The sequence below is a fragment of the Amblyomma maculatum genome, chromosome 5 (assembly GCF_055883805.1).
Source record: "Amblyomma maculatum isolate TAMU_Amacu chromosome 5, ASM5588380v1, whole genome shotgun sequence".
Taxonomy (NCBI): domain Eukaryota; kingdom Metazoa; phylum Arthropoda; class Arachnida; order Ixodida; family Ixodidae; genus Amblyomma; species Amblyomma maculatum.
In genome coordinates, this window is record NC_139348.1 from 54197901 (window position 1) to 54211243 (window position 13343).

General features: G+C 44.7%; 1 protein-coding gene and 1 pseudogene across 1 annotated transcript; one reads left to right on the forward strand and one right to left on the reverse strand.

The window, feature by feature from the left end:
• The first annotated feature begins 1621 nt into the window (after window positions 1-1621).
• Window positions 1622-2727, forward strand: LOC146188320 (uncharacterized). Its single transcript, XM_084603091.1, has one exon. It carries the CDS (start codon window positions 1641-1643, stop codon window positions 2478-2480), a length of 840 nt encoding a protein of 279 aa, XP_084459217.1. The 5' UTR covers window positions 1622-1640; the 3' UTR covers window positions 2481-2727.
• A 4063-nt stretch (window positions 2728-6790) lies between these two features.
• LOC146188321 (uncharacterized) lies at window positions 6791-12212 on the reverse strand (annotated as a pseudogene).
• Window positions 12213-13343: the final 1131 nt, after the last annotated feature.

The window sequence follows — 13343 nt, forward strand, 5'->3', positions numbered from 1 at the left end:
ATAGTCATCTTCGTCATCGTGCCCAGACAAACTATCCCAAGGGCTCCTCACGCGCCATGGCGCCTGCGGTAAGTACACTTATCTTAATCAACATTTTCCGCCAGCTCCCTGCTGTTAAAACCACGTTACAAATTCTCAGTCTTTTTTAATTATCTGATGCAGATGCTTCAAAACAATCCCGCTTCGCTACACCATCACCAATTAATTGGTGATAGTATGCTTATGCGTTTAGCGGAGCGGGTTTCTGGCCTGAGGCGCAGAAACATCGGTAAGAATACATAGTTTTCACGGACGTCACCGGATGTCAGTCACAGGGCCTTCTGGGATACGTGGGCGCCATATTTAGGTGTACGGAAAGCCAGGCATGCATGTAAACTCTACCTAGTTTGCATGTAAGACACCTGTTTCTACACAGCAAACATGCCGAATTGTGCCGTGTTTGGCTGCGGAAGCAGAAGCAAGTCCCGACGAAGGCCGGGAAGTGCACAGCCACCCCCAGGAATGTTCCTGTTACCGAAAATCATTACGTGGCAGTGCAAGCTCACGGAGACGCTCTCCGCAAAGCGCCGGAGCGTCTGGCTTGCCCGCCTGAACAGAAAAGACCTAAAAAATCTGGCCAACATCCGTGTATGCGGCCGTCACTTCGTTACAGATAAAAAATGCGCGAATCTACCGTGTGTAAATCAAATAGAGCTCGTAACTTTTCGAGATCATTCGTGCTTCCCCGCCAGCCGAAAAGTTGCCTGATAGTGCAATGCCACGCTAATTTTATGCTGTCGCGCGTGACTAAACCGTTTATTCCCGCTAAAAGTCACGTTTCTTCGGTAGCAAAGTGAACGTTGCTCTGTTTACTACTGCAATAAACTCGCCGGTACTGAGTCGTGCTTTGATTGCAGCAGCGGTGGTGCATTGGCTTATTTCGGAATGCTGAGACATCGATTGCGGCAAAATCATGAATGTGTGTTTGCTTTCAGGCAAACCAGCCCGTCTCATGGACGAGACGAATCCGGACTGGGCGCAGAGCGTAGAGCTGGGCTACGGCGGCGGTGAACAACGCGTAGCTGGCGTAGCTGATGCGAGCGCCCGGTACGAGCGCGCCAAGCAACGCGCAGTGAAGACAGCGGTCGCACCCACAGCGGTCGCACCCGCAGCAGTCGCCACCGCTGCCCTCTCTCATGACAACGCGTTCGAAGATCACGAGTCCATGGAAGAAATATGTCAGCAGGACGACGCCATGGAACAAAAAGCCAGTACAGATTCGGATCCGGATCAATCCGTCGCGGCCGACTCCGAACAGAACCAAGCGGTAGCTCCATGCAGTGCATTGGGCTTGAAGCAAACCAGAGGTAGGTTTGTGGCACAGTACGCTTTTCCCGCGTTTATGAATGTTGTTCACTTTTGCTAAAATTTGCTGCACTGAGAGAGATGGTCACATTTCTGCTTTTCACATTGTTGCAGAAACTGCTGTTCAAACAGACCTCACAGGATACCAGATAACAGCATTGGAAGCTGACAACCATCATCTCTCGTCAGAGCTGCTCTTTTTGAGGAGCAAGAGCACATATGTCTCCGAGGCATCACTGCGTCAAGATGCAGGGAAAGTTTCATTTTACATCGGGCTGCCAAATTTTGTAACGCTCATGGCAGTTTTTGACATAGTCGGAGTTTCTGTGAGGCACACACAGCAGAATGGTGTCGAGAAGTTTGTTGAATTTATAATTTTCATGATGAAGCTGAAATGCAACTTTCCCTTGCAGCATCTTGCATACAGGTTTGGGATATCATGCTCAACAGTGAGCCAAATTTTCGAAAAGTGGCTGCATGGGGCATTTTGGATATTAAGGTCAGAGATTGCATGGCCGTCACGGCAGCTCTTGCAGAGCACAATGCCACAGGCATTTTATGATTCTTTTGGCAGCAAGGTAGCGATCATCATTGACTGCTTTGAGGTGAGAATTGAACGGCCATCTTCCCCCGAGCCTAGAAGTGAGACTTGGTCGCAGTACAAAGGCAGCAACACTGCTAAGTACCTAATAGGAATTGCCCCACAGGGTGTAATTACCTTTATTTCAGAAGGCTGGGGTGGAAAAGCCAGTGATAAGCATATCACTGAAAACTGTGGTATTCTAGACAACTTAACGCAAGGAGATGTAGTCCTGGCAGATAGGGGCTTTGACATTGCAGACTCATTGGATTTGTATTGTGCAAAACTGCACATACCTGCTTTCACAAAGGGCAAAAAGCAGCTCTCAGCCATGGAAGTTGAAAGCACTCGAAGGCTGGCGAATGTTCGCATTCACGTCGAGCGAGTGATTGGCTTAGTTCGCAACAAGTATGTAATCATGAAGGATATTCAGCCAATTAACTTTGTGACAGCCAGGCCTGGGGACAAGTTCACACCACTGGACAAGATTGTGGCAGTCTGCTGCACTCTCACAAACCTTTGTTCCTCTGTGGTCGTCGCAAATCAAGAGGTGTAGGTTTTGGTGGGACATATCGAATTAGTACAGAAGTGGAACCTTGCAATAGGCTCCTTTATCTTGCGTACAGAAACATGCAATATGGATAACATTTCTTTTTGTCTCATTAGAGGCAAAAATGGCTCCTTCCTAATATGGGTTTCATTGGGTGGAGTTGGGGTATGTGTGGTTTAACAATATGAACTTTGTTGCCAGATGGAAAGCAGCAGACAGTGTAATTTCTCCTGACACAATCACTATACAGGATTGCTAGGTTAAACTGTCTCTTTTATTTGGTTTGGTTTATTAGGTTCGCCTCAGTCGAAACACGGCCAGGATTGAACCCGCATCCTTGGGATCAGTAGTCGAGCGCCCTAACCACTGAGCCACCGCAGCGGGCTTGTCCCTTTTATTTATTGGCCCTTGTACTGTGACCGAGCTTTATCTCTTTCCGATGCCATGCGCACAATATAAAGAACACAAATTGCACTAAGCTGCTACACTCGCAGTAATTTCTTTGTTTCAAACTAAATGACCGCTCCTCATGCTGAAGATGGGTTGCTTTACATTAGCTAACGACATTCCTCGCAACTGCTTGTCATCGTGGCCTTCAACTAGTCATGAAGGCAAGGTTTGTCACCCACAATATTTTATTATTGGTTTCAAGTGGCCTGCACATGCTAAAAACAACAGGTTATGTGTTGTTGGGTTTTATGGCAGATATGCAACTCATGCTATCATGTGCCAAATGCAGGGCTAATGTATTTGCATTGTGAGAACGAACTGAGATGTTTTAATATGTTACAATTTGCGCAGAAGTTCTGCTTCCTATAAAAACGTAAAAACACTGCAGATTTCATCTAGTGCATTTACTTCCAGGAGTAACCTAGGATGCAAGGGGATCTGTTCACTGTAAAATTGTAGAAAGTGCTTTTTCCGTAGTTTATCGAGTTCAGTGCATGATCATAGAATGTGGTTACCACATCTCCGTAGAGTTCACATGTAAGTGTGTCTTCTTTGGTCAGAATGAAGTGTGTAAAGTGCCGGCGCCCAATACGTAGATGACATGGTATCACTTCAATATAGCGTTCCTGATGCGTACACGACGTCCACTCTCCCGAGATGGGTTTATCAGGTGTAGCTTGTTATTTACTTGATTTGCCCATGTAGACTGCCATATATCCTTCAGTTTGCTATGTACCAACTACATACACTCTTTGTAGAACAAGAGGGGGAAGATGGCTACAAGATCTGAAATAGTACTGAACAAGGGTAGAGGTGGGAAGCCTCAGTTCGCAGGTCAAGCCAACGTTTCGACAAGCGAATCATCACTGGCGGAAGTTTATATAGGCTTTTGCTTCCGAAGAAAAGCCCGGGGATAGGTATGGGAGTGAACAGAAAGAATGTCGAAGAGAACAATGAAATCCAACTCGGCCAAGAAAGTATTTTGAAACTGATTTCCCAGCAGCCAAATTCCTATCAGACCCTTGAAAAATCCTCGTCCTTTTCAAACCTACTTTTGGTGCTGGCTAGTCATCTACACCGCATTTGTTTTTCCTGGTACTGCCGCTTTTACTTTCTTTCCAGGCCACAAATCCTCGCGTTCGGGCCAAGAGCAACAAACTGAAGTAACTTCTTTTTTTTTTCTGCCTGACCTTTCGTCTAATGAACCGCCCCACCTCCCCCCTCTCCTGGACACTATTTCTGGCCCACTCACCTCCCCCCCTCTCCTTGACATTCTTTCTGTTCACTGCCCTCCATACCCCGGGCTTTTCTTCTTCGGAAGCAAAAGCCTATATAAACTTCCGCCAATGATGATTCGCTAGGCCCAGACGAAGACAAGTCTACTTGTCGAAACGTTGGCTTGACCTGCGAACTGAGGCTTCGCACCTCTACCCTTGTTCAGTACTATTTCAGATCATACAATTTTTGTGGGGAATGTTTACTTTCTTAATTTCCTTTTGGTGAGCCTGTGCTACGCATGCGTCTGCTTTCCCATTTCCATCGATTCCCATGTGGCTTGTGACCCAGCAGAGCTTTATGCTGTGTCGTAGATTTGTGACCTTTGCGATATTATGTAGTAGCTCCCCAAGTAATGGTATGACCGAGTTTCAGGAGTGTAGTGCTGTGAGTACACTGAGAGACTCAGTGTAAATAATTCTCTTCTCGGTGCTTTCGTTTGGTATTTTTTTACAGCTATCAAGATAGAATAACATTCAGCTGTAAATATTGATGATGTGTTCTAATTTATCACAATGGTGATGCTTTGAACAAAATGTGGTATGTGCCTGTGGCCGACTAACAGCTGCTTTCTCGCATTACAAAGGTAGTTGGCTTTCTTGAGGCCTGCATGAACTATTTAGGAGAACATATCTTCTTTCCATAGAAGTGGTGAACAAAATAGTTGTGAATGAGAACAGTTCCACTGTCCTTGTGTCATTATTGACCCATTAGTTGTCAGATATGGCAGTGTTCTTTCATTCATATATATTTCAGGTGACGGTTCAGCATGTATCACTCAGGTGTAGCCCTTATCGAAAATAATTTACCTTGAAGTGTGAGGACCTGCTGTTTACGTTATGCAAAAGCATCATGATTTAGTTTGGTTTATGGGGGTCTTAGTCCCAAAGCAACTGAGGTTATGAGGGAAGCCATAGTGAAGGGCTCCGGAAATTTCGACCACCTGAGGTTCTTTAGCATGCACTGACATCGCACAGTACATGGGCCTCTAGAATTTCGCCTCTATCGAAAATCATGATTTAGTTCCATGTTACTAGGTCAAGGAATGAAAATTATGAATATGGAAGAGCCACTGAAAGATACTCAAGCACTTTTCCTATGCTGCTTTTGTTGATGCGTTTCTTAGTACCATGCTAATGGCAATTAAAGAACTTGCCCCGCAAAACTCTACTGATCCTTCCTCGTCCAAGCCTCAGAAATACTTGTTCCTTCATAATATTTTGATCAGTAGACAGGCTTGTATGCAAGTTATGAAGTCCTGCAAGGGTGTTTTGCACACTGCTTTCATCACTGCCCTTGTGTTCAGTTACGTTCCTGTACACAGATAAAATATGTGGCACCGTTCTTGCTTTGGCCAAGTGTTTCTGGTACTTTATTGTGAGCAAATCGATTTCAGTGATTTTAGGTTTTGTGCTGTGTGGATTTTACTTTCATGAACTTCTTTAATGCGTTTTTGCTTTTAACCCAGTGTATGGTTGTGATTTTGGCAGGGCTTGCTGGCCTGCTTATGTACTAATGATTCGAGTTTTGGACCTTGCTTCTGCGGCAACGGTTGAATTGACTCAATTGCTGCATCTAGGGTCTAAAGTGCAAGTTTCCAGCACTCTATAAGTTGCCTGTAATGTTTAAAATGAATGTAATGTAACAAAACTAAATTTGCATACATTAGAGCGAGGTGTCGGGCTAGTCGGTATTGCATACCTGAGGAAACAGCGTGCTTTATCCATGTTCCGATTCGCAGTTTTCTCAGGTTTACATACGTTCTCTGAAGATGCCAGGACGCGGTATCTATTATTTACATGCCTTAATTGCATTGCATACTATCATTTTTTTGTTGTCACTGCCCCATTTCGGATTTCCCCAAAACTAACCAAAGTGTCTCAGAAAGCACAGCTTTCCCGTATGAGCATGAGCAGATTTGAAATTTTTGAGTATGTGTATGTTAATTCTAGGCAGTGCATATCTGGTTTTTTCTGCATGCATTGTAATTCATCAATAAAGCTTACATGCTGTCATTGACAAGGAAAATAACCTAAATTTGAAACCAGGACACACTGGCAAGCACCAATAAAAAAACTTCGTTCTGTTCTCAGAATACAAAGTATTCGGTGAATATTATTTTTTGGAGAGTATCTTGCAATTGCCGCCGCGGTGGCACAGTGGTTATGGCGCCCGGCCTCTGACCCGAAAAGCGCGGGTTTGACCCCAGCCGCGGTGGTCGAATTTCGATGGAGGCGATATTCTAGAGGCCCATGTACTGTGCGATGTCAGTGCACGTTAAAGAACCCCAGGTTGTCAAAATTTCCGGAGCCCTCCGCTACGGCGTCTATCATAGCCTGAGTTGCTTTGGGACGTGCCGACCTCTCTGCCTTTCTTTGTCAATAAACTCTCTCTCTCTCAAACTCCCACAAACCAGTTTCTTGCAATTGTACAAATTTCAACAGCGCATGCTACACAAGGACAAACAAGACAGAAAAGACACACACGAGCGCTGACTGTACTCAGCGCTCGTGTGTCTTTTCTGTTTTGTGTGTTCTTGTGTAGCATGCGCTGTTGAAATTTGTACAAATGGAAAACCAACTATCCCGTCAACTCACTCTCTTCAAGTACATGTCTTGCAATTAAAGGGTGAAGGTGCTGCTATCGCCATTGGATAGGAAACATTTCCAAGCCGAAAAAGCTCCACACACACCAACCAGAGCTGTGGTACGATCTGATTTTATTGTCTGCTCCCACCAGCATATTTTGCTGGCGCATGACTGAATTGGGGTTCTACATATATTTTTGTTTGTCCAGGCTGCTCTTGGTGCTCAGTAAGTCTGCCCCAGTCACTGCCCCGCAGCAATTGATGATTGGCTGCAGTCCTCACAGAGCCACTTCTTCTGCTTAGGGGCTCGCTTAATCCCAAGGCAAGAGTAGTGAAACCATTTGTACTTGCAGTCGCTGCCATCGCAAGCAAGCATTTTGCAAGTGTCTGGACCTTGGCAGTAGCAGTACCTATCTTTGTCACTGTCCCTTGTGCTGTGTTTCTTTGAAAAGTACCCTGAAAATAGCTCGGGCAAAACAACGTGCACAAAAAACTGTTGCAGATGCCATGAAAGCACTAATGAAGGCCTCATCCCTAAGCACCCTCTCAATATGCATTGACGTTGGTGTCCAAACCACGAAATCGCAGTAGTTCACATCAAACACTGCCATTTGTGTTTGTGCTTGAAAAAATATGCATGGTTTCTCTTTAACCTTGCATTCCCATCTATGCTTTCTAGGCAAAACCGTGGATCATGCTCTGCACCAAATAATCCTTTCTGAGCTAGGGTGTAGGGACATTTCACTTCAACAGTGCCTTTGCCACAGCAACTGCAGTATACTAATGCATCCGCACTTGCGGCAATGTGCGGGTGTTCTACACTCAAAAACAGTCCTGCTTTTGTGCATTTGAAGTCAGTGTGAGTCTTCACCATTTCTTGCACGTAACTGCGGACAGCATCTGTTTCGTGTCGTTTCCCCCATTCTGTGGCTGCATTTGAGAAGTTTTGCTGCTCAGGATAACATATTTGACTCAACGCTGATATTGAAGGATTGGTGATGCTTGTAGCACACACACTTTTTATCACAGATTCTGTGATGCGACCAGCACGGTTCGTGTACCATTTTTCACATTTCGCTTGCTTTCTTGTAATCTCTGCAATGAAGGCCACCATTTCATGTGTAATGGCAAACTCCTCCATGAACTTCTTTGCACGGTCAGTGAGATGGTGCAAGTCTTCTGACCGTGCTTCTTCAAAGAGAGACCACGAAGAGGCTTTGGTTCTTTGCTGTGAGGAGGTTGAAACATTGTGTGGTATTGCGGATGCACCATAAAAATTGCAGGTTTCACTCCCGACGCAGCGATTTTTGCGTAAAAGGCATTACGCTCCTCCACAGTTGGAGCAGATGGCACAAACAGGGATGAATGCCTAGAGCATGCTGCTGTACGTTGACCATTAGGTTGGATGTTTTCAACATTCATTTCGTCCATTTTTTTCTTTCTTGCTTGGGATGATGTGAAATCTATGTCCCGTAGCCTCTTAAATTCCACTCCTGGCTTATGTGCAGGGAGCCACAGATTGGACTTTTCTGTACATGTTCTTGAATCTCTTAGGCGCACTGCTGTCTCAACAGCAAACAACGCTGCACCAACGTGTGAGTAGGCTTCACCTGCTCCTGCCATGCAGGTGCAGTGTGCTGTAATGATGCTTCCGTCAGTGTTGGCCAGAATCCATGCCTTGAGTGGTGCATCTCGTAACCGCTGGGAATGATTGACCTGAAAATAAAATGACCAGTTACAAAACTGTCTCTGCTCAGTTGTGTTGGATGTGAGGCTTTAACTGATGCTTACATCCTCTGTTGCCCCGAATTAAAACAGGTTCTGCCTCTCTAAAATTGCTTTTGCTTTGATTCGGGTTTTATGGCACATAGGAAACTACGGCCATCATGCGCCAAACATAAAAAATACTGCTTTTGCATGCACACTGCTCAATCTAGGTGTAAATGCGGGACACCAGATAACACCAGTCACCTTAGGGCAGATTCACACGTGCTAGTCGCATACGTCGCGCGGCTGATATCGGTCGATTTGTTGCGGCCCCGGCGCCCTACGAAAGCGAGGAGGAACAGTAATGGGAATCTGCTTAAACCTGTCGCGCGACCTCCGCTGCTCGCCACTGTGAATGCGCCTTTAAGGCCGCGCGATCTCCAATGCATTTTGGTCGAGCCGAAATGTAAAACTGCTGGTGTACTCAGATTTCGCAGCACTCCAAAGAATCGCATGGCCCTGACGAACCAGACGAAAAAAATGAACCAGACGAAAAAAAATTTACAGTGCTCTTGAACACTGCACACTAAAGAGCACAGATTGGTAAATGCCGACTTCTTAGCGCGGAGCGCCCTGCGGATTCATCTACGTTTTGTAACGGCACACTAAACCCGCGATTTTGTAGCTTCGGCAAATGCTCGAGCGCGCGCAGTGCAGAGAAATAAATCCTGCTTTAGATTATGGGAACGCACACGAAGAAATGCGATTTTCATTAAGCACTCGCCTCGCAAAGCACGACGATGCGTTTCGATGGCAGTTCTTTCGCCATCAGGCTCCTCACCCAACCACTAGTGAAGTAGTTATGTGCCTCGAGTGATTTGTAGGCATTCATCTGCTGCATCGACGAGTAGCTTGTTGACCACACAAGGTAATTAACTATGTCCATGTTCGTCGTCGGGGCAACAGCTCGGCATCTGCGGTTGCATCTCTTCCGATGTGCAGCTTGTACGGATCAATGCCGTCGCAAATCGCTACTTTTGACTCGTAGCGAGCCCGTGTAGCTCCCACAAGTTGTTCAAAGAAAGATGGGCAAAACTCCTCGCCTCTGGTTTTTGCCATGGCACCAGCTAAAGACACAGTTCAGTCGCGTACACGCAGCTTCGGCCCCTGCGAAAGGCCGCTCGAACGGGTAAGCTACGTGAGGTGTAAACCCCAATATGGCGGCGGACGGAACCGGAGCAGGATGTGACGTCACGTGAAAACTATGTATACTTTCTGTTTACTTCTTCCATGTGCAGTAGTGGAAATTATTGTTATTATCCACGTACCGAACCTGCATTGTCTTCTCAACACTTTCACCGCACAGAAAGCCCTACTCTTATAAAAAAGATGGGCAGGATGAGAATTGCCATCCAATTTGGATTTATTGATTGAAAGTATGCTCTTTGTTTTCATGCCATGTCTATTACAAAAAAGATGAAATTATTCTTGGAAATTAGCATTGCTCTTAGCATCATTAAAGTTATCTGTTAAGGGCACACTGGGGCTGGCTACTCTAACTGTGTACGCGTATTTAGCATGTTACTTGCATGAACAATTGTTTTGCATCATGGCGTTCCTGCAAGCTTGTCTGGGGATTTTAATGCATTTATGTTTCTTGAAACACCTTTAATGTTTTTAGCCATGGTAGTGCCTACTACATGCACTAGAGATAATTGATTTTTTTCTCGAAACAAAGCAGCTATTCGTGTTTTTTTTTTATATTTTGTGCATCAGATGAAAAGTCAGTTAAATGTTCAAGCAAAACTCATTCACTAATATGTCGGAATGCATATCAATATGCCCACCTTTTATTGGGGCAGGTCCTGGAACAGTTCCAGGATCCTTATTTGCATGCGGGTTTGTTCTGCCGCCGATAGCCTTTTTCGTCTTTTTGCTGCAGATAGAGCGAGAAGGACGCATAAATCATGCTCATTGCTTATTGTGTGGAGTGCTTCTGTCAGTTTCCCAACATGGCTGGCTAATTTGGCATCGTCAGCCTTAACTGGTCGTTTTTTATGTCTCTTTTCTCTCCAAAGCTATGCTCAGACTTTTGTTTCTCACCGCCTATCCATTTTTGGCCAAGAACAGGCATGTAACATGTTTCTGGCAACAAAAATTTATTATGTTTTACAGGTAATCCCTTGCGCGAGGAATTACATCCAAAGTTTTCACCGAATATTTGAGACGTTCATATGGCCGTCCAGTTTTGAACCTATGCGGCGCGATAACTTATACAGGCCTGTTTCTGCTGGCGGACTAGGTTTGACACATCTCTATGTCAGACAGTTAGTTTCTTCTTTCTTTTTTCCATAATACCTACAGTGAGGTTCGGTAAACTTTCGGGTCATCGGTTTCTCGCACAGAGCGTACGACCCGAGGTAGATAGGTTAAGATGTGCACCTGTCCCGGGTCGAAGGGTTACTAAATTGGTGGAACCACAGACGCATGACGGAGGCGCGGTGGCAGCTCTATTGTGGCCAGCGCAGTGCTCCTTCCTTAGGGCAGTGTTCAGTGTTGAATGTCATATTGGGGACTAGTGGAGGTTTTCTTTTGTATGCATTCTGGTATTGCTAAGTAAGCGTCTTTCCCTCTGCTCATGGGCATACAGCCTTTGTGGGGTAGCAGGTGTGCAGTGGCTGACCAGTGCGCGATGAGGCGCAATGGGTCATTGAGCCACAGTTGCTCAGAAGAAGGGCTTGCTCAATTGGGAGTTTCCACGTGGCGTTTTACCCCTCAGTGACAGCTTTCTGTTTTTTTTTTATAAGAACTTAAGCTGTTATTCACGCCGCGAACGTTGGTCCCGCATGTACGTGTGGGAAAGAAAACAGGGGAAGGCAGAGGTTTTGAATGTGGTGACATCAGTGCTGTTCATATGTTTGCATGGGACTTCTCTTTTCCCAAGTGTTAGTTAATATCCTTTCCCAAGTCTTTGATTGGTGAGAAAAGTTGCCCTATTGGTTATTGGTTGCTTTCCCCGCTAAGGGCGGAGACATATGGCTTAAAAGTAAGCGCTCTGCATTAAACCAGGGCTGATTTCGTCCGACCAACGGGTAAGTCATGTAAATAGTTTTCTCCTCACTTGTGTCTTCTCGTTATATTTATGAGTAATTAAATAGTTATTCTTTCCGTCGTGCCATCAAGTAACGTCATCGTTGCGAGTCCGAGTCTTCAATTTATTAATAACATCGATATCGTCAAGTGTTTCCTCATCTCGCTATCTGAAGGGGAAACTCAACTCCTACCATCCAATTACCAGAGCATCCCTGCAAACTAACCTTGTGAACCTTCTTCCTAACTTAGTGGTCTCTTCCAATTTTACCGATCGGCCATTGTTATTTGGTTTTATGAAAGAAGTTTACTATTTAATGCGTTTTCTGGCAGTTCGATTCTCTTATGAGCACTTATTCTCTGTTTCAAGGAAAAATGTACACAAAGAATCGATATCTATGTTGTTCCCGCCTCCCTTAAATCGTTCACTCTATTCTAACTGTATGGGGCATGATGTTTTAAAAAGGGTGCTCAAAACGCCAGTCTCGCCTTCTAGTAAACCGTTTTTCTTTAAATTTCATGCTTAGGTTTTTCCAATTAAATTGTTACTTCATAAAAAAAATATTTTTGTTTCGTCTGTTATTTGTTGGTTATGTGATACACCTAAAACCATCGAACACTGTTTCATTGCCTGCAAAGATGCAATATTATTTTGGGACATTCTGCAAAGAGCATTGAAGAAAGACTTTATTTTGAATTCCCACAGTATGCGTCACTTGATGCCCATCGAACATGACCATAAAACCTATGACATGATTTTCCTCCTTGGACTGCACAGCCTGTGGAAAACACGTATGTTGGATCGGAATTTTGAGTCTCTCGTCTCCCCCGCTGCTCATTTTGGCCAGATGGTGGACGAGCTTAGAGAAAAAAACGAAGATAGTGACTATCAACCGGACTGGCTGCCATTGTTGATGTGTTGCCTTTCCTTGCCACCGTTTTAGTGAAGTTGTGCTAAGTCGTATTCTAGCTGTGTGGTGCTGTGTTGTATGCTTCAATTCTACTTTTCTCCTACAGGCTGATTACTTTGTAAATAATGTATAGCTGAAGAAAAAAAATTCTCGGCATGACCGAGCGGTTAGCGTAGCAAGCTACTAAGTATGATGTACCGAGTTCGAGAAGCGCTATTGCAGACTTTTCCTATTTTTGTCTCCTAGTTGTTTTTTTTTTTCCACGTTTTAGCATATTTTAATGTATTTTAGGTGCTTCGTTACTTTCTAGCTTTTACTTTTTATCTGCGGCCTTTTTTTTTTTGTCCGGGCCACCAGTGTCAACAGTGCGAAGCGTGCCAGTAAAACAAAAAAAAGGAAACAAAAAAGGGTCAAATATTAGTATCTTGGGGAGCATCTGCAAGAAGCAACCGTTCCTCCTCCTACAGTTCATCCTTTGGAGGCTAATTGTTTATCCCCTTGCAGTTGGTCCCCAAAATGATTAATGGTGTTGGCAAACCAGCTGGCTCCCAAAAAGACTAATCTCACTACCCCTTTTAGTTCTTTTTTCTTAGAGTGATGCTTTATTGGATTTGCCGCGTGCTAATATTGTTTTTTCTTTGTTTCGAGTCTCCATGCAGTTCTTCAGACATTTGTATAAGACGCGGTAATGGCTGATAAATTGCGATGCACTGCGCAATACGCGGCGTCATATTTATGTAACTCGGAACCGTATATATTAATCATGTGCACTCCTCATGCACCGCGACTTCGAAAGGTGATGCAGATATTATGTTTCAGATACAAATCACAGCCGATTTTGCGCGACCT

What these genes read in the sequence shown, in the direction of transcription:
- LOC146188320 (XM_084603091.1), top strand. Translation starts at nt 1,641, where the DNA reads ATGGCAGTTTTTGACATAGTCGGAGTTTCTGTGAGGCACACACAGCAG.